A 25,116-nucleotide genomic window follows, 5' to 3' on the forward strand; every position below is an offset into this window, starting at 1 on the left:
GCCATGAAACATGAACGCCGCATTGTGACGAAACCAGGTTTTCAATGATTGACAAAAGAACTTTGACGGGCTAATATGGCGTTATGTTACCTAAGTGTGATGGCTACAATGTAAAGCATGAAGGTCATTGAATGAACGGTTTTTGAATTGAAACACAAATTTGCCCAAAAATTTCACTTAACTTTTTAATTGATTTAAAGCCAACATATCTATTTAGGAAAATATGGAGTTGTGTAACTTCGTTGTATGATTGTCGTAAACAATTCTGTGAAGTATAAAGTCAATTAAATGAAGTGAATAGAAGTAATTAGTCAAAATTACAAACTGCCCTAAGCTTTAGCCTTTAGCTATTAAGTCCTCAATTAGGGGCATGCATTTGTAATTCGGCTAATATGAAGTGATGTATTCTCGTTGTGTGATGTGCATAAACAAATGTGTGAAGTATTTAATGAATTAAATAAAGGATTTGGAATTTTAAGCGAAAATGACAACTTGCACTTGAACATTAACCTGACGCCGACGCCGGAGTGAGTAGTATAGCATTCTTTCCTTCGAATAGTCGAGCTTAACATATAATCATCGAGTAATGTGGACAGAGTTCATTATCAAATAACAATTGAAACCACGAGTCCAGTTTTTCTGTTGTCCTTGACGTCAGACATGGAGGAATGATGTCAACTTTCCTTAACAATATCTACGTAGAACTACATTCTCATCTCGAAAGAAGCATATTTTGCGCTGAATTATTCATTTAAAAGGGAGGTACTCGGCGTGTGCTAACGACATACCTTTCTTATAGCTGACAACGTTTAATTAACACTTAAAACACAAAACGCATTGTTGTATTGGTCGAGTACCGCGTACTTAAAATGTACCCGGGTATTCGTCAAAACGAACCCATTCCGTGGGTACACACGTACCCGTCTATGTTCCGGTACTGTGGCATAATGTACTCATATATACAATCCTTTTCCCATGTGAATATTTCTGTTTCATCCAAAAGGTGCGTGCTTTGTGAACAGTATTTCTTGATACACGTAGGGTAGTACTATTAGATTACATCTATTGATGAAGAGCACATTCCGTGGGTACACACGTATCCGTTCATGTCCAAGTGCTGTGGCATAATGTACTCATATACACACTCATTTGCCCATGTGAATATTTGTGTATCATCCAAAAGGTGCGTGCTTTGTATTTCTTGATACACCTTGGGTAAGACTATTAGATTACATCTATTGATGAAGATATTTTTGTCTTGAAAATGGGTTTACGTCGGTAGGTTAAGAGTTTACTAAAGTTAAGGTTTAATGCCTTCTAGCAAACATGTATAAGTTGATAAAATATGCCCATGTCTAGCCCTGTATGACACCGTCCATTTGCGAGTTGACCTTGTTCGCTTCGATGTATGTTACAAATGTATGTCCTAATACAAACGACATTTAGCATGTAACCATTGATATGCAAAATGCATAATGTTAAATAGACCTTCTAACTCAGATATTAATTTATTGAGTAGACACGTAAATGTCCTTTCCTCATTGGCCAATGCGTTTATAAAAGCCAATCTGGATATAAATCGTAAATATATGTCGTGTTTTTATTTTTAATATTGTTTTATTTGTTCCCAATATTAGTACAATGATGCTTTTCAACATGAAACTATATGATCACACAGATTTAAACCTCTTTTTGCTAAGGCAGACTGTGTGTGATGTTCCTTGTTTCGAACAATAACTGCATTGTATCTTTGAAAAGTTTTTGCATTATGTACTATGAATTGTATTCATTCGTCTGCAGATAGAGTCGGGATGCCTAATCATTGAAGTATTTGGGGTTCACCTATTAGTCTTTTATTATTTATTTTATTATTAAGTTTCCTCAAGTTAATGCATACTTTCATAATATTTACCTTTTACGTTTTTACTTTATTTGGGATTGTTGGTATAGGAGTGAGGTTGTGCACACAAACTGGTTTAAACCCGAAGTAAATTTACATTTTACTGACCGTTCGAAGGCGGTACCTAACAATCCTTGATAAACACACCAGAGGTTTTATATGGTATATATGCCCTGTGTTGTTTGTGGAGTTTTTTGTTGTTGATCCAAAAAAATTTGTTTGTGATTTTTTGTTTTTGTGTTCCTTGTCTTAGGCGTTGACCCTGTGCCATTAAACAGGGTTTATGTTTAAACTTTTAGCTACTGAGCTTGTTTCTGTAGTTTTTCATATAAATATTCATCTTATCCTCCCCCTCGTGCAATACCTACACATATCATTCCAGGTCAATTTAAAAAAAAAAAAACAACAGAAGTTGGATAATAAAACATTTTGTTTTAAAAAAATGATTTATTTTATGGCGCCATAAGAAACATAAATGGAATATCAATTAATACCTTCTGTTTCGTATGCATGCTCTTTTACATTTGCCGCAAATAGTTCTCAACCAGTTGTCTCGAATTAGCATTGTACAAAAACATTTAGTCTGTGGCAAAACGCATGATTGTTTGTATTATTGTTGCATTCTTATTCGTCACAAGTTGTTATTCTAAAGATTGCAGCTCGTGCTGAAGAATATTGTTTCCTTGTCTGGCCATGTGTTTACGTTCATGATTTAGGGGGTTTACAAAAATATAGTCATATGTTTCTGTTTTATCGTCATAGGAACTGAGTCTAGCGACTGTCTGTGAAGAAAATATCTTTTAATAATGTGTATGTCAATAACATATTAGAGATAGGACCATGTCAAACACTCTGTGAAGCTATCAATTTGTGAGTATACTTGGTTCCCACCGGAGCCTGTTACATAGATTGGGAAAGCATTCTCTATTCTATTTATAAATAAAATATATATATATATATTTGATTGATATGCAAAACACGTAAATCGAACGGTTTGAACTTAGCCTTCTAGCACAGAGATAATAGAGTAGGCACGTGACTTTCAATTTCTGGTGTACCAATGCGACGACAAAAGCAAACCCTCATGCAGACCGTATGCATGATATATAGCCTTCCTGCAATAATGATCTATCGAAAACTTCCGTTTTGCATGCATACACTTTTACACCTGTCTGTACGTTACACATACCAAAACACAGTCCCACTTATCATTACAAATAACAAATTCAATGAAAAGAGCTCTGGAAAACGCATTTATTAATATACGTAAGGTTAATAAATTAGATTCCAGTTAGATTTGAGAAAGAGGTATATATGCCAGACAGTGGGCTAATTCAGTGCTTTTAGAGATAACCTTCTTTCGAAAAAATGAAATGAAGAAACTAAAAATGCCTGTTTTATTCCGTCTAGAGAAGTTATTCTCAAATATTTGTTGCGATGTTGTGAACTTGCGAGTCAACTTTGAACGCTCTGAAGTCCGTCGCATTTTTCTGTATTTTTCTGTAACAATTCAATATTGAAGCGATTATTACAGCTATACATATAAATTGATATCAAAAAACACATATACATTAACCACTTAAAAACGACATATAGATCAGAGATTATTAAGATAAAAGGTCATGTGAATGTACTTAAGTAATATACCGCAACGATGACAAAATCCAACAAGGATATAGACCGTATATGTTATCCTTCCCTTGTCGAATAAATACATATTTCATTCACGGTTGATTTTTAGAATGAAACGTCTAAGTTGGAAAAATCAATATAACGTTTTAAGAAAATGATTATTTTATGGCGACATTTAAAATATGAAGCAAAGATCAATGCAGAGCTTCCTTTGCTGTCTTCATGCTCAAATACATTAGTCTCAGGACAGTTCTCATACAAAACAAATTTCTATTTTCGTGGAATAAGAAATAGAAGCAAAATAAAAAATAAAAGATTAGGCTGTGATATAACCTATTTATGATGACAGTCAATTCCACAAATCTTCGTTTCTGTTTCAACGGAACGATTCGAGCTAACCAAAAACTAATTTGTTATTTAGGAAAAAGAAAAATCGTGATGATTTCAATTTGGAAGTTGTCTTTGTACATTATTTAGCATATTACAATTTGACTGTAAGCAATTCATATTAAATTACATGAATGAATTTTAACATTAAGGTATTTAGTTTTTTGTCTAGATAATACTTAAAAGTTTCGAAATTCGTTGGCAAAATAGAATTGAATAAATGTGCTTTTACTCCTACATGAAAAGTTCATTTATAAACAGTTTTATAACTCCGTCAATTTTGTTAACTTATAGAAATTGCATGAAATAAATGTACACATAAATACAAATGGACAATAAGTTATTTTAAAAACACAAAGATATAATTATGAAAGAAACATTATGACTTAAGAGCAATATTTCTACTTCTTACATATGAGGCTTATTGAGCCTCATTCAATATACACTCAAAACTCGCTATGTCGAAGGCATTGGGACCTGAAGAATACTTCCAGATCACATTCGATGTAACCGGAACACAAAAAGCGTATCGAGATACCAGAGTTCGACATAGCGACTTTAGACTGTATTTGATTTTTTGTATTAGTTTAGAGCTGCTTTGGGTTGATATAATCAATTCAAACATATTTCATACGGCCATAAAGTATGACAAAAGTAACTTCCAGTATCTAATACAAAATATCAATAACTGATATTTATACTGATTTATACTAATAGTTATAACATTACTTACGGCGCGGGAGTGATTTAACCCTATGTGTTTCATATGCAACTGTGTAATAACTGTGAAAATTAATCAATCGCATCACAGGAACAATGTATTCATATCGCTGTCTAAAAAGGTGAACATCAGAAACGATTTTCAACATAAAACCTGTCGGTGTCGACAAACTCAGCACCACGACGAAACGAATAGTGAAGATGGCTGTGCTAAATCCAAACAAACGCCTCCCTGATCACAGCGCAAGATTATACCTCGTCCTAAAATTTACAACGATGTTCCTGCAAACCAGATTAAGCAAATATCGGGACACAAGAACATCTTTAAACAACATTAATCCACATCAACACAAGAAGACATCCAACATCCTGTACTCAAGTCAAAATACCCAGTCTCTACTTCCATGAAAAATGCCTTTCAGTCTATCAAATCGCCAGCAAAGCTCAATTCACACGATTCCACATCAAGTCTCACTTTTGCCTGGTGCTCTTATTTACGGAGGTAATATTCATGTGTTCATCCATCAAAATGACAAAAATCCATGCTAATATCCACCAGCTACAAAGTAAAATCGTATGTCGAAAGCTGCTGTGCCGCTGACTAACGATCTTTCAAACTTTAACTGCCAAAGGATATGTACACGTTCGTGATAAGTAATGACGTCACGCAGTTATGACATTGCTTTTATTATTTATTAAATTTATCAAACCGGTAAAAACTCCACATAGCCTCGTTCTTTACGTTTTGAATTGAACTCGTTTGATAAATTTGATCACAAATAAAGACTCATTTGAGATCATTTTGTCACCATATGTATACATATGCTCATGGTGAAGACGATACTAACGTTGTTAAGAATTAGTGTCTGACCCATGTATACATATGCTCAACAGACGACGAAGCTAACGTTGCTTGTGTCTGACTCATGTATACATATCCTCAACAGACAACGAAACTAACGTTGCTTGTGTCTGACCCGGGTTTTTTTGTATAGTGTATATTATGGATGTATATCATGAATCATGAATAGTTACAAGAAAAAGGCAAAAACATATTTGTGCTTCAAATCAACCAAACAGTTACTCCCTAATATTTATATATTACAGCATTGATAAAGTATAGTTTCTGAGAGTTATATTCACATCCCGGAAAGTTTAATTCCCCAATGTGATAGTACTCATAGAGGTTTCTTTAATAACACCTAACATACAGCAGTCGTTAGAAAGGTAAAAGAAGAAAACAGAAACTCTTCAACCCTGTCTATATCAGATAAAAAATAAATGGAAGCAATTAAGTCAACAAATTGAATCGCCACAATGAATATGTCGCGTCTTCTCGTAAATATATTAGAGGAAATAGCTGGTTGTTTATTTCAGGCTGCAAATAATCTGTTGCAAGGTAAAATTTAATTTGTTTTCTGTTTTCCAAAACGAACATAAAAATCATTACCAAGTCATTTGGATGGACTTCCTTTAACATATTAGAAGACGAGCACGAGGAATGTTTGAGATTTTGTATTTGTGTACATGAAGTTAGTTACGTGTCTATCTCTAGTTCGTTTTCGTTTGTGCCCTTGAATTGTGCCTCTAAACAATGTTTATTTCATAATGCTCGACTTCTGCGCTTATCCATATTGTTTTTAATTTATTAAAGTAATGCGTTTGACAATATGTTTTAGCTAAATTTATCGTTGAAAAAGCAAGCATATTGGTCTCGACGTCCCTATCGTTGGTTAATTATTTTCCTGTCGCAACCTTAAAATCCCAAAGGGTCTGAGCCGGGATAACATTGTAGTTATTTACAGCGATCGAAATGTATCAAAACTGTCAGGAATTGTTCTGTAAATTGCTATGTTGCCTTTTGAGATATTGATCATGTCTGGACAGTGTACACTCTTAAACCTGATACGGCTGACCTCAATGCTGCAAACGTGCAGAGAGAGTATCATTTTGGCAATAGCTTTCAGCTTTTCCAGGCTCTGTCTGCTGTGAAGTGTGATAACTTGTATGTTGGCTTCTGTGTCGTCGGTTTGCAAACTCGTTTATCTTTCAAGTGTTTACCCACTTCATATTCAAATTAAAATAGGTAAAGGGTATCAACTTATAACATTTCGAAGAATTCACTTTGCTTTTGTTTTTTACCCTTCACATGTCGTGTTGTGAGTTTATCATGTAGGTTTTAGTGGCATTGCCATATCACGTAAATTCAACTGTAGTGTACTAAATATGTATACTGTTGCATAAAGTACCCGGTGAGATTGAATATAGTGTACTTTAAATGACTTGATGTATTAGGTTCGTACCTGGTGTTTGCCATAACTTAAACAATTACCACTAAACAACCTTGCCTAATGATGTACAGTATGTCCTCAAGTATTCCATTATATAATGCTTGGACAAAACAATGTATATACGGTAATTATGGCACATTAAACTACTTGGAGTTCTATGCTTTTGATTCCAAGCGACCAACATTTACTTATAAATAAAATGTTACTGTAGAGAAATTTATGTAAACACATTCAGAGCATACTTAATATTTATCCGTCTCTGTGGCCTAGTGGTTAAGGGTCCGCCTACGGAGCGGGATGCCGTGGGTTCGATCCCTGGCCGCGTTCTTCCAAAATTCATTATAAATTGGTACAAGTAGCTCATTTTCCTGGGGCTTGGCATTTAAACGCTGTGCTTCGAAACGTAGTAAACTCAGTACTGGTACACCTTGTATCGGTGCTTTACACTGAACACGTAAAGAATGAAGGAGTTCCTTTCGAAAACAGCTATGGTATCGCACCCGGACTTCCTTGTACCCCACCATTATATCTTCCGCGCGTTTGGGCCACCTCTATTAGACGGTATAGGATTCCCGTAACGACTGTTAGGGGCACCTTGCATCTGTTTCTCTTCACAATCTTTTTTAACTATCGTAATTTCTTGTTTACGCATAGCAGAAATTATGTTGGACACATTAAAAGACTTAAGAAGAATTAGCAAATCAGTCTTCTTTGAAAATTGAACTTCTCCTGGGATGTCTTAGCTGCAAAATTATCATAGTTGAATGACATGACTCTTCGTTGCTGGCTCAGTTCATCTCCCGGAACGTCTTAATTTCTGTACAGCTTCAATACTATAATGGTTATATATCCTCGAAAGTATTTTTGTGGACACTTATCGATATTGGAAGAAAAGGTTTATTAAAAGCGTTCAAAGAGATAAATGCAATTACAGAAAAAACTAGCTACCGCCGATGATTTTATAATATGATAATTAAAATATTTTAAATAAATGGAAAATAAAAAAATGTCCAAATATAACTTTTTTACATTAATATTGACAAAATAATAAGAAAGAATATGGTGGAGGTTCCGCACGTCCAAAGTTTCGCCCCGAAGGTGCACCATCTCTAATGTCTAATCCTGGATCCGCCCAGTAAACGTTGACAATGGAATATCTATGTTTTAATCCACTACAACAAACATTAATCTGGAATTATATGAATCAAATCGCTTCAACTGCAAACCATTTCAATTTTATTAGATTCACTTCTTTAAAATGACTTTAACCATATATTCGAAACTACATTATTAATTTATATGTCCGGCTTCGACGCCACCTATAAACACATATTCCTGCAAAGGAAAAAGAGTAGAACACGCTTAATATCGCTGAAATCTGAAAGAGCAAATCATAGCTGCCAGTTGTATCTTGTATAACGCCACCTAACGATCCTCCCATTAAGTTTCCAACACCTTTCATTATGTTCCACGAAGCGAATGACGGCGCGAAGTCTTCTATCCCGTAGATTTCAAACATAACCACCGCTACGTGTGCGATGATATTGCCAACACCGACTCCGTTCACGAAAGCCGCGCCGATTAAACCGGAGTATGTATCAAAGTACACAACCATTACATGTGAAGCCGCAACAACAAGAATACAGTATGACATGTGAGCGGCGCTGCTTAGTCTGCACACTATTTTTGATGCAACCCCCATTAATCCACCGACGAGATTTCCGACTCCGATCATCTGGATTAAGAACGACCCTTCCGTTCGTGTGTAACCTCGTAGTTCTGCAAGATCCACCAAAAATCTACTCTCTGCGAGGATCGTAAATGCGAGTATAATCGAATTTAGCATCAACAGCCAAAACATTTTACTATTGAAAAGAGATGATTTGAACAAGCTTCGTTTCGCAGAAGCTGACTGGGCACTGTCCCCTTCGGCACCTCTCGCTCTGTGTACAACGAGCATGATCAGTCCGCATGGAACGGCATTCAAACACAAAGCGCCAAGTACCAGCAGCGCACCTTCCCAGCCGTATTCGGAAATGCACCTTTCCATCGCGTATGGCATGGCAAATTGACCAAAGCTTGAACCAATGGATACAAATCCAATGACAGCCGCTTTGTATCGCTTAGAAATGTCACCCGCAACAATAAATGGTCCCATATAGACAACGCCGAAAGAAGCCCCGGATATAAATCCGACGAGAACAATCACAGTCGGAACGTTTTTTGCCAACGAGCAGATAGCCATGCTAAAGCTTCCAAGAAAGCCGCCAATCATAATGGAGTAGCCATATCCGAGTTTGGAGACCGGGTAACTCCACAATGCTCCCCCAACAGCTAACAGCGCCTCATAGATGCTCTGGTTAAAAGCCACCAGAGTCCTGTCCGCGTTGAACTCCCGAATCAACTCCGCGTATAACACGCTTAAGCTGTATCCGAACCCTATTGACAGAATTATTGCCAGTATACAAGCCACCACCAACGCACATTGAAGAAGAAAAGGTATCTTTTTTTCACCAAACTTCCCGGGAATCTTTGTCTGAGGTAATATAATTCCATTGTTCAAGCTGAATTCTAATTCAACTGGTAAACGTTGTTTCCTCTTAGGCTTTACTTGATAAAAAGAGTCACTCTTTGTGTATATTTGTTCACCAGAATCGTCTACATTCTCTCGGAAAAGTCTATGGGCATACAGTGGTGTCCGTTCGTTTGCCATTGCATGTTAGTTTAAAACAAACCGAAGCAATATAACTATCTCATGTTAAATACTGGCAATGAATATTATGAACTTATGACACCGTATTTGGTCATGATATGCATACATATTTTGTAATTCGCGTATGGTTATGCATTAATAATTTAAAATGATTATAAAGATTGGCATAGGCGTAAGTAAACCTGGTGATGTTTATTTGTTGTTTAAGTGTTCTGTAAAAGACATAAAAAGAACCCTCTCGAGTTTTCAATAATGTTTAAGTATAGTCAGGTACATCCGTAAACTTACAAGCAGAAAGTCATAACGCTATGTTACATTGAAACGCAGCACTTAAACTACAGGAACAGCTTACGCCAGGAAATGTATGATCTTACGCTTTATATATAAAGATCTTTATTGAAACTTGGTCCTGACTATTACCGCATATTAGTTGTATGGCTGGCCTTATTAAAAACTAACGTACGAAACGCGTAAACATATATTTACGTTTTGGTTATGAACTACTTTGCAGTAATTCGTTGACGTTTATGTTCTTACTCTAACCGTTAACATGTGGTATTTATTTTTATTTTATTTTTATTTATTTTTTTATTTATTTTTTTATTATTTTTTACGAGGGGTGCGCCCCCACCTGGATCCGCTAGTGCAGATTTTATATGAACAGTGCTAATTTATTTAATTAAACAAAATGTCATCAGTCTGTTTTTGTCAACCTATGGACAAAAGTGAATAACATGTTTGAATATCGTTGAAAGAGCGATAATAGCGCTTACACTGTCCGTGAAGTAACCGAGTTATTTACCTTGAAACATACATGGTCTTCAACATTTTTTTTATGGAATCATTGTTATCATTTGCAAAGACACGGATGATGAACGAAAAAGTCACGTATAATAATATGTATGTGGTTAATATATGAAAAAGATTGTTCGACATCGTTCCTATGGGCTAGATTTGCACCAAAATAGATTAATCTCCATAGACAGTTGGTCGCTCTGCGGGGGGGGGGGGGAAATGTTAACGATTTCAAGTCTGTTTCTCTTGTGTGTTCAATACTATTGTTTTAGACTTATTGTCTTTCATTTCTGGTCTCGTGATTGTGGGTGTTTCAGTGGACTCGTGTATTTCAATAACATTCGAAAAACCTTTCCTTCAGAAACAACCTCGGATGTTTGCCGGTACTTCATTAGAAGAAGTTCGTAAAATTTTAAATAATGGTTATAATTAATTTTAGTGTTTTAACGTGTATTTTTATTATTAAGTTTTAATTGATTGCCAGTAAAGTGTATTGATGCATAAAAAAAATATATTCTCAAGAGAAAAGTCATTAAGTTTAACTGTGCTTTTGAAATTACTACGAGATCTACTTGCAGCGTAGTTTAACTGTAAACATTTCTGACATTGTAAACCGTCCATTTACATCGGAGGTTGTTTTCGATGGTAAATTAGCCGAGGTATTCCGAATGTCCACTATAAACTCCCTTCAATCGACAAACTTTTAGTTCACACTCAAGATTTAACCGAGGCGGATGTTTAAGTACAGACTACTCGTTTATGTCATACAGTCAAATATGTCCACTATTATTTCCCTGTGGTTGCTTATCAACAAACAGAAAGATCACGCAATTTAGCCCTTAGTTCGATATCAACCACTTTTTCAGCCAGATTGATGATATTCGATTGAAATAAGTTTAGTGGTCAATAATATATTTTGTCCAATGGGTTGGCAGTATTTATACATATTTCTTATATATTTATTTCGTTAAATCAGCAGTCGGCTGTTATTAATTTTAATCAGGTGAAGCGGTATGATATTAATAGGGGCTGACCCAGTCAGTCGGTAAATTATAATGTAGATCACTAAAAAACTTAAATGTAGTATGAATTTACACAAAATAAATGGTTATGTGACTGCTTCATATTAACAACAAATACTGTGTTTAAGTATTGTGATTAATATTATGATAATGTACTCTGATCAAGTACAGTGTTTTATGGTTTAAAGTTTGGTGGTTCATGGGTATTATCACTTGTCTCAAAGTACGTCAAATAGAAATGTCTAGTTATAAAAGTTCTTAAATTCCGTTTTAAGTATTACAGATTAAAGCTTGTTAGTCAAGACGTGGTCACACTAAAAAATAAGTATCGGTCTTTGTGAGTTGTGTAAGATATGTCGCAGGATGCAAGGTAAGTCGAGGGACCCTGAGTCTGAACAGTCTGAAATGTCGGTAAAGGCCATGGTGGGGCACAACTACTTGCGGACATCGTAATCGTGTTGAATCTAGGGCGGGAATAAGAACATCAACATGAACATTACTTAAAAATGTGAATTTGGGGGCCTACTGAATGACACCCTTAAAACGGTCAACTTGATTTGACTACGCTTGCGTTAGGGAAACGAACTTGTCAGAACTGCAGGCGATCATAGACAAATGTTTATGATTTATTTTAAGTAACATTAAGTTATTACGATTAGACAACGCCAATAAAACATTTTACGATTCACTAATAACTATTCTCTCTATGTGACATCAGGATGACTAAAGCGTAAAACAGATGTTTAGATATAATGCTACAAATCATACTTACCGGGCCCTTATGGAATGTTTCAACCTAATGCGGGTTCGGAAAGTAGGAGGTATTGTTGGGCAGTGCGGCATCCGTTTGTAGCAGGTAACATTTGGCGGTGTCCGCACGGTACCAAGTTTTGTTAAAGGGACTTATAACGGGACATATAGGCGTAAGTAGCAGCGCATCTAAGCCTGCGGATGCCACACAGCAGTAGGATTAGAGCTGAGAAATACCCGTACTTTTTCACACAGTGTACGGGTTTCGTGAGGAATTGGTAACGGCCATTTAATATTTCTACGACAGATCCATTTTTACTGTCAGTTTATACAGTGTGTGTATACCACGTGATAAATCGCGTCATAAATGCTCTGTCGGAGAGCAATGACAGAGAGAGAGAGAGAGAGAGAGAGAGAGAGAGAGAGACACACACACACACACGCACGCACGCACGCACGCACGCACACACACACACACACACACACACACACACACACACACACACACAGAGACAGACAGAGAAACAGACTGACAGAGAAACAGACTGACAGAGAGAGAGGGGGGGAGAGAGGGAGAGAGAGTGAGAGAGAGAGAGAGAGAGAGAGAGAGAGAGAGAGAGAGAGAGAACGAGAGAGAGAGAGAGAGAGCTGGTGTAAATATATGCCCACAATTTGATACTATTGAATTGAAGTGTACGAATGTAAATGTCATTGCACTTACTTGGATGCATTCTTATTTTTTCAAGAACCACACAGCAAATACAACCGTACCTTAAACATCATACTCATTGAAGTAGCCGATGACATTTAATTTTCGTCCAAAAATGGCAATCTATTTCAGAACGAACTTGGCTTTAATAGCGATGCAAAGTAAGTTATGCATGAAGTGTTTAAGACCTGAAATACATAGAATGGCGTGCATTAGCATTAATTTACACACTTTTATGTCAGTGGACACAGTTCAACATGTTAATCATTTCAAATATAATTTATTCATGACCATAAACAATTATACATTAGAATCATGACCAACAAATGTTTTACAATATTCAGTGACGGTATTTAACCTGAGACTGTGACATAGTACGTACGGTGTGTTTAAACTTATGGCAAACGAACGGACAGCGCTGAATACGCGTCGGCCGTTCCGAGAAAACGGATCCGACTTTGGTGAACACGTATACGCAAAGAGTGACTCTTATTATCAAGTGAGGTACAAGAAGAAACACCGAATTCCAGTCGAGTTAAGATTTGGTGTGAACGATGGATTTTTGTTACATAAAAAAAGTCAGAAAATTGTTCCAGGGAAGCAGGGTGAGAAAGAAATACCCGTTTTACTTCAATGTGCGTTGGTGGTAGCATGTTTGTTGTCGATAATTCTGTCAATGGGGTTCGGATACAGTCTAAGCGTGTTATATGCGGAGTTGATTCGGGAGTTCAACGCCGACCGGTCCCTGGTAGCCCTTAACCAGAGCATCTATGAGGCCCTGATGGCAGTCGGGGGAGTATTGTGGAGTTATCCGGTCTCCAAACTCGGATATGGCTACTCCATTATGATTGGCGGCTTTCTTGGAAGCGTCTGCATTGCTGTCTGCTCATTGGCCAAAAGCGTACCGACTGTGATTGTCCTTGTTGGATTTCTATCCGGGGCTTCTTTCGGCGTTGTCTATATGGGACCATTTGTTGTTGCGGGTGACATTTCTAAGCGATACAAAGCGGCTGTCATTGGATTTGTATCCATTGGTTCAAGCCTGGGACAATTCGCCATGCCATACGCGATGGAAAGATGCATTTTCGAATACGGCTGGAAGGGTGCGCTGATGATATTAGGTGCTTTGTGTTTAAACGCCGTTCCATGCGGGCTGATCATGGTCGTTGTACAAAGAGCGAGAGGTGCCGAAGGGGACAGTGCCCAGTCAGCTTCTGCGAAACGAAGCTTGTTCAAATTATCTCTTTTCAATAGTAAAATGTTTTGGCTGTTGATGCTGAATTCGATTATTCTCGCATTTACGGCCCTGGCTGAGAGCAGATTTCTAGTGGATCTTGCTGAACTACGAGGTTACACACGAACAGAAGGGTCGTTCTTAATCCAGATGGTTGGAGCCGGGAATCTGGTCGGTGGATTACTGGGGGCCGTTTCAAAAATAGCGTTCAAACTAAGCAGCGCCGCTCACATGTCATACTGGATTCTTGTTATCGCGGCTTCGCACGTGATGGTCGTGTACTTGGACATGTATTCCGGTCTCATCGGCGCGGCTATCGTGAACGGGATTGGGATTGGAAATATCTACGCACATGTTGCGGTGGCTATGTATGAAATCTACGGGACGGAAGATTATGCGCCGTCATTCGCTATGTGGAACGTTTTGAAAGGCGTTGGAAACCTAATGGGTGGATCTCTAGGTGGCGTTATACAAGATAAAACTGGCAGCTACGATTTACTGTTCCAGACTTCAACGATTCTCAGTGTGTTCTACTCAGTTTCTTTTGCAGGAATATGTTTATATAGATGGCGTCGAGTCCAAACATATACCTTAATGGAGTAATACCGCATGGTTTATAAACGTTTGAGAAATTTTAATTATTTTGTAGTCGAACCTCGTTGGCTCGAATTCGCTTGGCTCGATTTCCTCGTTGGCTCGACTGACTGTTAAGGACCGATTTTGTTTCTACGGAATGTTATCGTTCGAACTTCCCGATGGTCGAGGTATTTTCGCCGGTCCCTGGGAGTTCGAGCCAACGAGGTTTGACTGTTCATGTTTTTTTATATAAAGAACGCTGAAGATTGTTTGTTAATACTAGGTCGATTAATGCGTGCAGTGAATATTTTTAGACTAATCATACTTCGTTGGGTGTTTGTTTATTGGTTGCACTGTTTATGTCATGTTGAATAAAATAGAAGTTTCCTAAACGTATTCATAATTCTATATCTTTAACATAAATGAAAGTAAAACGGTTTGATTTGTGGATGAAATGTAAAATAATGTCACTCCATCGTGTGTGTGTGTGTTTCAAAATATTGAAAAATACATTCTTGAGAAGTCATGTTTCATCGAAAACAGCAAAATTTGGAGTTGCTCAAAATTACACTTACGAGGTAGAATAAAGCTGAATGATAAATTATATAGGAAAAATAGCTCGGATTTCACCCGCTTTTGTTTTAATAGCTAAACAGAAATAGTTAATGGCGTGTTTGTTCCATCCACTCGCTCTTCTTGTATTCTGCCAAAATCCGGACAACAAAAAAACTGAGATTGCATAAACTACGAAGCAAGTTTTGTATATTAGGTAAAACGATAACGCATCCTTTCAGTTAATGGTAAAGGTATTAAATAAATTATGTGACAATATGTATGTACACGTTTCACAGGGTTACATGAAACTCTACGTAGTTAATTCGCTGAACTCCACGTATATTAACCAGATTCTTCACTTGAGTATCATCGTATTTAAAGGTTCTCGCTCGTGTTATTGGACACATTTGTTTTTCACGGTAAAGGCATCTGAAAACACAAATATTATAAATATTTTATAGTCTTTGATACCGAAATTGGAGATAAAAAAATACAATCATTTAAGTTAAGCATAAAACCCCTGGTTTTAGTCGGGAGCGAACCAACACTGATACAAGAAAAAATAGAAAACTGACAACACAACCGCTACCCACGATGACTCTTACTTATCATGAGGGATGATTCAAGCTAAAACCTTTTGTTGAAAAGTGTTATTAACGTTGTTTAAAATCGTTGAGTTGAAAGACAATATTTGAGCATATATCAACATTTGTTGAAGGATTTCATCCGTCAGTATCTTAGTTTTAAGACTACTAATGATTTGTCACACTTAATTCCGTCATAAAAAGTCCAATTTACAAAACATGAGCGAGCCCCCTAAAGCCTGGCTGTAATTGTCACGATTTCAGCGTCGATTCCCGCGTATCCTTCTGTATGAATGCTGACGATTGCCTTACGGTTGGAATACGAGTATTGGCGAGTGCACCATGACGGTAATACGAATAACAGTTCAGATAGATGTGATAGGGAAAATGTATTATTATCATAAACTGGTCATGACCGTTCATACTAAATCAACATGAAATCAATGTAACGATAAGCTATTTGATAACTACGAAAGGTCATGGACCTATAAACCATAAACCATGCTTTATAGGTCCGTGGAAAGGCTAAGCATGCTTACCTAATATAAGAAAAAAAATCGCTGCAAAACGTAGCAACATTTATACGAATTTGACAATTTCAAAATAATCGTGGCTCTTCTTGTTTCGAAAAAAAGGGGGAGGGTGGGTGCGCTAATAAGGCTTCGACAATGCACAAAAAGTTTGAATAGTTCCCTTTAAAGATTACGTATGAAGCCATTTCCAAAAAAAAAGTGTAAATACTTTTTGATTCAAAGTCTGATGAAATCTGCTAGCGTAAAACATGGTCAACTACTTATGACCTCATGTCGAAAAGGATGTATATTTTCTCCTGAATAAGATTGTCCCGGAGAAATAAATAAAACATGAGCTTTTGAAACATTTTCATTTATTGCCTTTCCCACCAACTTTTACAATGTGGATGGTCCTAAAGTATGTTTGAAATATTTGCCTTACTAAATAAAACATATGGAGTTCCCAAACGTTGTCCCGTTTATGGGTCAGCTTTTACAATCTGGTCCTTCACAGCTAGATATCACCTTTATCTGTTGTCAACAATCTCTGCTTATCATTGGCTAAGCGGTCATTATTCGCACATGTTCGGCTAATTAAAGGGACTCGCTTATATTTTTTGTAAAATGCACTTTTTTGTAAGACGAAATGAAGCAAATCATTAGGATTGTTAAAGACCCTGACGGCTGGGACTCTTCAACAAATGTTGATATATGCTCAAATATTGTCTTTGAAGTCCATTGGTTTGAATAGCGTTAGAATCGGATTAAATAACAGGCTTTAATGTTTAATTATCCTCATGTGTGTGTATGATTCTTTGTGGGCGTGTGGTTTTGTTGTCAGTACCGGTGTAAGTTCGCTCCCCATTAATACCAGAACATTAGTTTTAACTTCAAGTGTTTTCTTTTTCAAAATGCCAAAACATGAGCGAGTCTCTTTAAAGTCATAACAGGGATTCAATTTACACTTCACTCATGTTCTTAATCAACAAAGTTGCACAAGTTTTCCAAAAGTTACCTAAATAATTAATTGCACTCAGGTTGACAAAAAAAAATCATGATACTTCAGGGCAATTACTGCTGGCATTGTTTCAGCAATTTCCTACGCAGTGACCTCCCTTGGCATAAACGGAATATTTGCAATAATGTATTAATAGCTGATTAAATTTCAATAGGTGAAAGTTAAGTGAAAAGTTATTAATGGTTAAATGCAGTCTAAAAGTTAACAATTTACAGTTTCGACCACACGAGTTTTAACATTTAAATTGGCAAATACTTGTTTGAACAGAATTTTGTAAATCAAAGCCTAAAATAATTTAATTTTTAATAGCGTTACTAACGTTTTTCGGCAAATTTATCCTTTTCTGTCATATTTTGAAAAAAGTAAATGTCTGGAAAACACTAGGTGATACAAAACGGCTGACTTAAGATTAGATCGCGGTTTATTTTATATCAGTGGTCGAAAATTGATTTATTTTTTATGGCTAAAAAGCGTTACTCGCGCTTTTAAGAAAATTAAAATTCTCGGCCGTGTTTCTAACAATTGAGATCTATTATATTGTGGGTAATCTTCTATGACTTGAGTCTTAGCCAGCATTTAAAACAGTACAGGGTGCTGCAGAAGATGGACAGGCTGCGAATGGCATAAAGGTCGCATTAAAACGGGTTATGAAAAACTTTATGAATTTGGCAGAAAATGTGGGAAGTTGTGTTTAATAGAGTAATATGAGGTTTCAATAGCCAGATATGTAAAGTGCGTATGTATTTATAATCTTATTTTTAAGTTTTGAACAATACAAAAGTAATATTTGACAGTCTTGAACATTTAATGCTATGAGGGTGCCAATGCTAGTCTCTATGCGGACAGAAGGGTGCTACTGAAAAAAGACAGGATGCATCATCCTTCCGTAACCCTTCATCTTAAGCCTTAGAACTGAATTGAAGGCATTGATACCAAATTCAGCAGATTCTGAGACAAAAAAACACGTCAGAACTGTTAATCTCTGATAGTAAAGCTTTAAAGCGGAGAAAATGACTAGGATGTACCACAATTATCGACTTTTCCATAAATGAGTGTACCGATGTAAAACACAAAATGAATGTTACTCATGAGGCGGTTGTTATAAGAGGAGTAAGTTTTGTTTTCAGAAAACCAAATGGCATTGAGTTATGTCCCTTCCAGTTAAAGTGGGTTAAATCGAGTTGTCTTCTTTAAATGAGCAGAGATTTTTTTGTATTATAAACAAAACATTGTAACAATAACCTGTACGTATCGATTAATGGTGCACTTAAATCCTATTTTCTCAATAATTCATACAATGGAATTCAACCAAGTATTATAACCTAGAAAGGCGCGTGTTCTATCGACTGCACACGAACTTGATAAGCTTTATCAAAGTTCTTTATGTTCTGTCTATATAGTTTGTGAAATGCATTTCACATGGGAGTGTAAAATCAAGCATTGTAGCGTTTAATCTTTCACTGTTGTTTGACCACTATAACTGTCATTATATGCAAAATAAATTAGATTTCAATGCCAGACACTTCCTTATTTAACACTTGTCGTCTGCCAGGGAAATGAACATTGCACAGATACCATTTAAAGCGACTTTACAATTGAATATACTACCAAGCGTATTGCGCTAGGTCTTCAGTCAAGTTCTGTAATACAGATTTGATAGTGTACTTAATTGAGTAGTTTACAGTCATTAGTATTAAAATTTCACCAGCGGATAATTTAGAGCTAAGAATATTCCCGGGACAAGCTCAAAAGGTACTGGTGGACGAGTATCGTACGATATTTTCTGAAATTCACTCAATCCATTCACGGGGAAAGGCGACCAGTGAGTTTTTTATGAATGGGAGAGAGAAATAAATTCTCGTCTGCACTATCGTCTGCTTCAGAGTCAGTCGTATGATGGACAGGCGGATTTTATGAAGTGACGAGTCTTTGTAAATGGAAAAAGAGACATTGAAATTTTGAACCATTGTGACTCCGGAAACGCGAGCATTTCGCGTGACATTGCTGGGTCACCGTTTGCGAAGCAGACGACAAAGTTACGTTATCAGACTACATAAGAGAAGATCTGGCAAGGAAAGAGGGGGGTTCCTGAGATATTGATTTCACTTTGTTGTGTTTTCTCGTGAAAGGAATAAATATTCTTAAGACATTTTCGCAATTTGGTGCCAAGAACTGCTTAAAATGGATTTTTGGTGTATTTCCCCGGGATTATATCTGTTCATTCAATTGGTGAGTTTCCTTTTCTTAACTTAATTTGACTTTTAAGATTTATAGGCATTTAAAAGTATTTATGAGCTTGTGAAAACAGCTATATGCTGAATCATGGCAGTTTAAAATTGTCAATTTTTATCATTTATCATAGATAAACTGTGAGCCGACCTCATGTAAGGTCATAAGACATTTAATGTAAATGTATTCAAATTTATGATACGAAATGTACATTGCATATGGTAAGATATCGAATTCGTCTGATTCGGTTACGTCATTATGAAAATTTGTATAGCAAATAATAGTTTAACTAGTATACTGTAATTGTTATAAATCGAACATGATATACGTAACAAGAACAATTAAACTGAGTTTAAGTTTAAAGGCATATATATAAGTGCTGTTAACAAAACTCGCAAATATATTTTCATTTAATAAACCAAATATCATTGAGTCATTCTAACTTAAATGTCGATTTTCCGGGTTAGTATTCAATGTTGACCGCAAGTATTTATAATGGGCAGAAAGTTACCATGGATAAAAATCTAAATCAGATAGCCTAAAGGAGGTTTATTCATAAAACTAGTGAATTTAACCAAAAACAAATTGCCGTCATTGTATTTGCTGTGAAAATACGACCCTTTTTTCCGATAACACAAATGATTCAATTATTCTGTTTTAATACAGAGGCGGGTATCAGATATTTTCACCAAAGCAGTTTTAGTTGTCGTGTCCTTAATAACAAAATACAAGTATAAATCTAACGAAATTAGACTCAGAAGATCATAGTTAGCATTTCGGTATTGTCTTAATAAAATTTAAAGTCAAAGGGTTGTCTTGAAAAGCATCCATGTACACATAAGTCCCTTGTTGAATGTACTTTAAATAAAACAACTCATTTATTCAGAACTTTTTTAAAGTTCACAACTTGATTAACGACAACGTTGTTCACTTTTAAACGCGAATTATTTAATGTAACAGTTGTCTCAAATCTTGTAAGAAATATAGCAGGTCATAAGTGTATCCATTAGACCTTCAGAGCAGTTACTATTTCAAAGTTAACAACGATGATGTTAACAACGTTGTTAACTTAAAACATGTTTTGAACAATCGGCCAATTATGCACTTAAGTCAGAACGTATATATCGATAAACAGAATAATAACAGAAACTGTAAAGACGAAGACGTCAATTTGTAATCGATGATTTTTTGCCATCACGCAAAACAGATTTCGAAGAATATGCAACGATAATTACTGGGCAGATAATCGATTATCATTTGCATTATGTAATACATTTTGCCACAAGAATAGAAACGTTTTGGATGTCTGTTAGCATGGATAATTATGTTGTCCATTTTGATAGTATCATCGAGAACAATACTGAAGTATGTTTCACTGAAGTTTGAACTGTGTTAACCTAAAGGGGCGTAGCTGATTTTTATATTTTGATAGTATCATTAAGTGCATCATTGAAAAACATTGTTTAATGTATTATGGACTGAGCTAACCTAACGGGGCGTAGTTGAAGTGCTTTGATAGTATCATTGAGAACAGCATTGAAAACATTGAAGTATTGCTCGCTGTATTATAGACTGAGCTAACCTAATGGGGCATAGTTGTTTTATATTATCATTAAGTGCAGCATTGAAACATTGTCCACTGTATTATTATCTAAACTAACCTAATGGGGCGTAGTTGAATTGTTTTGATATTATTATTGAGTACATCATTGAAACATTGTTCACTGTGTTATGGACGGGGCTAACTTAATTGGGCGTAGTTGAAGTTATTCGATAGTATCACTGCGACCAGCATCGTAACAACTATAGTAATCTACACTCTATTAAACTGTGAGTTGAGGTAATCTTACTTGTCTTAGTTTAAGGGTGTTGTTTTATAGTATCACTGATAACAGCATTAAAACAGCTATATTATTCTTCCCTTCATTGTATTGTAAGTTGAGCCAATCGATCGGGGCGTAGTTAAAGATCTTATATACAGTCATTAAGTACAGTATGGTACACATCGTAGCAGTTTTCACTGCATTGTTTTGTGAGATGAGCTAACCTAACGGGGCGTAGTTTAAGTTCTATTTAGATAATATCATCGTTTGAGCGTTGTAAAGACTGTAAAAGGGAGATTTAGAAACGGAACTGTGTCCCTGCTTTATAAAGATGTCACCCAAGCGGTTGTGGGTGTGATCCCAACATTGTGGAAATGGTCTTATTGTATAGATCTCCGCCTCACACAAACGAGGCTGTGGGTTCCAGAGTGGTCTAGAAGTAAAGGTGTTTGTCCTTTACCCAAGCAGTATTTGTTTGATCCTAACATGGTGAGAGTGGTCTTGTTGTATTTGTATCCGCCAATATTCCAAGAGGTTGTGGGTTCGATCCCAGCATGGCGAGAGTGTTCTGGTGCTATAGTTGGCCGCCTTTCACCAAAGAGGCTCGACCCCACCAGGGTGAAAGAGGTTTAGTGGAATAGATTTCTCCACCTCTCACCAAAGAGGTAGTGGATCCGATCTCAACAGGGCGAGAGAGATCTAGTGGTATATGTATACGCCTCTCACACAAACGGTTGTAGATACAATCCCTAACAAGTGAAGAGTGGTTTAGTGGAATAGATTTCTCCGCCCTTCATCATAAAGGTAGTGGGTTCGATCATAACGGCGAGAGTTGTCTAACGTTATGGTGTCCACCTTTCACCCAAGAGGAAGTAGGTTCGATCCCAACAGTGGTTAATTAATCGTGGCCTCTCAAAACGAACACCAAAACTGTTTTCTACCAAGGAAACTGACTGGAGTGTAAGATATATATCAGCGTTTAGATGTCTAACTAAAACAAAAGATAATAGTATCGAACTAAAATAGTTGACTATTAACATATTCCTGGTTTAAAACAGCTAGCATATGTCTCCTGCATTATTAATTGCATTGAACTTAACCTGAATGGGAAAGTCAAAACTAATCCAATCTCTGGTGTCACAGAGCTATGAGATAATATATGTAATTAACGAAATTGAAACCATGCCATTAGTATGCATCCTTTACAATACATAACTTAAAGTAATCATTTAGAACTTGATTTACAAAAGTAAAGGATTAAAAGCATGCTCAAGTTACAATTTTGTAATATTTCTCACTACGGATGATGGATAGCTGTTGGAATTTGCCTTTTGTATAGTTTTAAAAAGGATATGTACCAGGAGATCCTAGATTAAAATGGCAGTGGGATGGGTAGACTGTAGGCGAGATACATTTGACGATGACGATGACGATGACGATGATGACGATGACGATGACGATGACGAGGGTGATGATGATGATGATGATGATGATGATGATGATGATGATGATGATGATGATGATGATGATGATGATGATGATGATGATGATAATGATGATGACGATGACGATGACGATGACGACGACGACGATGACGATGACGATGACGATGATGACGATGACGACGATGATGATGATACATACCTAAACATACATTAAGACAAGATGAATATTGAATGAACCGAAAAGATTGCTGCAGGATATGGTAATGAGGTTTGGAAACTAACCGTCTACCTCTGACAACCCTCAATAAGTACTATTAGACTAGTACATTGAGGCATTTGAGTGCATTTTATGTTCAGAGCGTTTCTCGGTTTATTTGTGCTAGGAGATGTCTGAAATTCATTTTTAGCGAGGGAGTACGGCTGGCATCCTGCAAACCAAGACAACATCAAAAATGGCCGCCGCTTTCTTAGCCCATGACTAGTCTTACTATACTTATTAAAGCTATTTAACACAAACATTATTGACTGTAATGTTTGTAGTAAGTTATGTACAGATGTCAGGCTTTCTATCAAATTTCCAATGAAGGTCATTAAAGGTCAATGTCACTTTAAGGTTGAAATGTGAATAAGTGCGGCCATTTTGGATGTTGTCTTGGTAAACATTGTAACCTGCTGGATGCCAGTTGTGCATCCTCGCTAAAAATGAACTTCAGACATCCCCCAACACAAATAAACCGAGAAACGCTCTGAACATAAAATGCACACAAATACCTTCAGACTACGACATTATACGCGTAATGGCATTTTTACATCTTAACAGACATGACGTCTCATTTGGTTACCCTCTTGTCGAAAACACGTTATTATGTGATCGAGATCATATTGTGTAGTGTTAAAAAATAATGACTAAGATTGTCGTCTGCTCCATTCTTCTTAATCATTAAAGTGAAACTCGTGTTTAAAATCAATACATACACATGTATAACAAACATAAATTTAAGTGATAAACCTTTAACTACTAACTAAATATTGCATTTGTGGAAAAGATTAAACACTGATAACAAGATTGTAACCGTGTATATAAAAGCTGACAACACACAAATATTAAATGATTGGTGAGTGTTAAACAAATTACTGTGATCTACTAACGTCTCATAAGGTAGAAATACCGTGTTTCCTGCACCTTTCTATCTAATGAAACACGGTATATCATTCATTAGAACCATTATTTTCGATATTTATTCATCCCTTTTTGGTAAACTAAAATCTATTATGTGTGGTACATTTAATATGGGAGTAAGAGTGCATCTTTAAGATTTGACATAATGTGTTCTTACCCTTGCATAGTGCTTCCACATGTGAAGGATGTGCGCCCTCAAAAAATGAGAATGAAAATACCTGTAACCTTGGGGGTAATTGAAGACATTCGTTTTAGAGATTAGAAATTAAGGTTTCAATTAGGGTCCCAGACAGGGCGAATCCGAACTACTGCAACCACCAGACACGTGTTATGGTTCGATTCCAGCCATTGCACTTATCGGTTCGCTGGAAAATACTTCATGTGCAACGTCTTTCCTAGATCTGCAAAAAGCTTTTGACAGACAGGAGAATTCGGTCGTTCGATGTTTGGCTTTTAAGCTCATTATAATTCCAATTTCAGTCGAGCCCCGATGGCTCGAACTCGCATTGCTCGATTTCCTCCTTGGCTCGAACGGGATCTTAAGGACCGATTTCTTTATACTGAATGATTACATTCGCGCTTGGCTCGAACTCCACGAGGCTCGAGGTATTTTCGTCGGTCCCTTGGATATCGATCCAACGAGGTTCGACTGTAATATCCCTTTGTAAGTATTATGGTATAATCAACAATATGACAATGTGTATAACCTAATTTTAAAATGAGCATAAATAAAAAAGAAGGTGCTTATGATCAAAATGTGGTGAAAACACTTGTGCAGCGGTGTTCAGTGGGGGTTGGAATCAATATACTGTAATAAAAGGTGATATAATATTCAGCACAACTTAAACAAGTTTTGATTGAGTACCATGTTATGTAACCATTAACTTCAAGCTTAGACAAACAAGTTTGATGAATCACGTTTTAAAAGTGAAATAATTATTCTTTTTAATTCAATATTGAACAAAAGTTATACAAAAACGAGCTTAACCGCATTTCTTATTTGAAGAATTACGTTAACGACAAAATACATACAAACAATTA

General features: G+C 36.4%; 3 protein-coding genes across 4 annotated transcripts in view; 2 read left to right on the plus strand and 1 right to left on the minus strand.

The window, feature by feature from the left end:
* Positions 1 to 8,212: 8,212 nt before the first annotated feature.
* LOC128232683 (monocarboxylate transporter 4-like) lies at positions 8,213 to 9,643 on the minus strand. Its single transcript, XM_052946382.1, has one exon. The coding sequence runs from the start codon at positions 9,641 to 9,643 to the stop codon at positions 8,213 to 8,215; it is 1,431 nt and encodes a 476-aa protein (XP_052802342.1).
* Positions 9,644 to 13,330: 3,687 nt separating this feature from the next.
* On the plus strand, positions 13,331 to 15,055 carry LOC128229637 (monocarboxylate transporter 12-like). Its single transcript, XM_052941406.1, has one exon. It carries the CDS (start codon positions 13,596 to 13,598, stop codon positions 14,754 to 14,756), a length of 1,161 nt encoding a protein of 386 aa, XP_052797366.1. The 5' UTR covers positions 13,331 to 13,595; the 3' UTR covers positions 14,757 to 15,055.
* A 3,821-nt stretch (positions 15,056 to 18,876) lies between these two features.
* LOC128229639 (uncharacterized) overlaps positions 18,877 to 25,116 on the plus strand; it is a 58,577-nt gene continuing 52,337 nt past the window's right edge. Inside the window, exon 1 of one of the 2 annotated variants that reach the window (XM_052941408.1) lies at positions 18,877 to 19,627. In XM_052941408.1, the coding sequence (XP_052797368.1) occupies positions 19,580 to 19,627 (48 nt within the window). In that variant the 5' untranslated portion in view covers positions 18,877 to 19,579. The remainder of the gene's footprint in view (positions 19,628 to 25,116) is intronic. The other variant, XM_052941409.1, reaches the window with a different exon arrangement.

This window comes from Mya arenaria, chromosome 4 (assembly GCF_026914265.1).
Source record: "Mya arenaria isolate MELC-2E11 chromosome 4, ASM2691426v1".
Lineage (NCBI taxonomy): Eukaryota > Metazoa > Mollusca > Bivalvia > Myida > Myidae > Mya > Mya arenaria.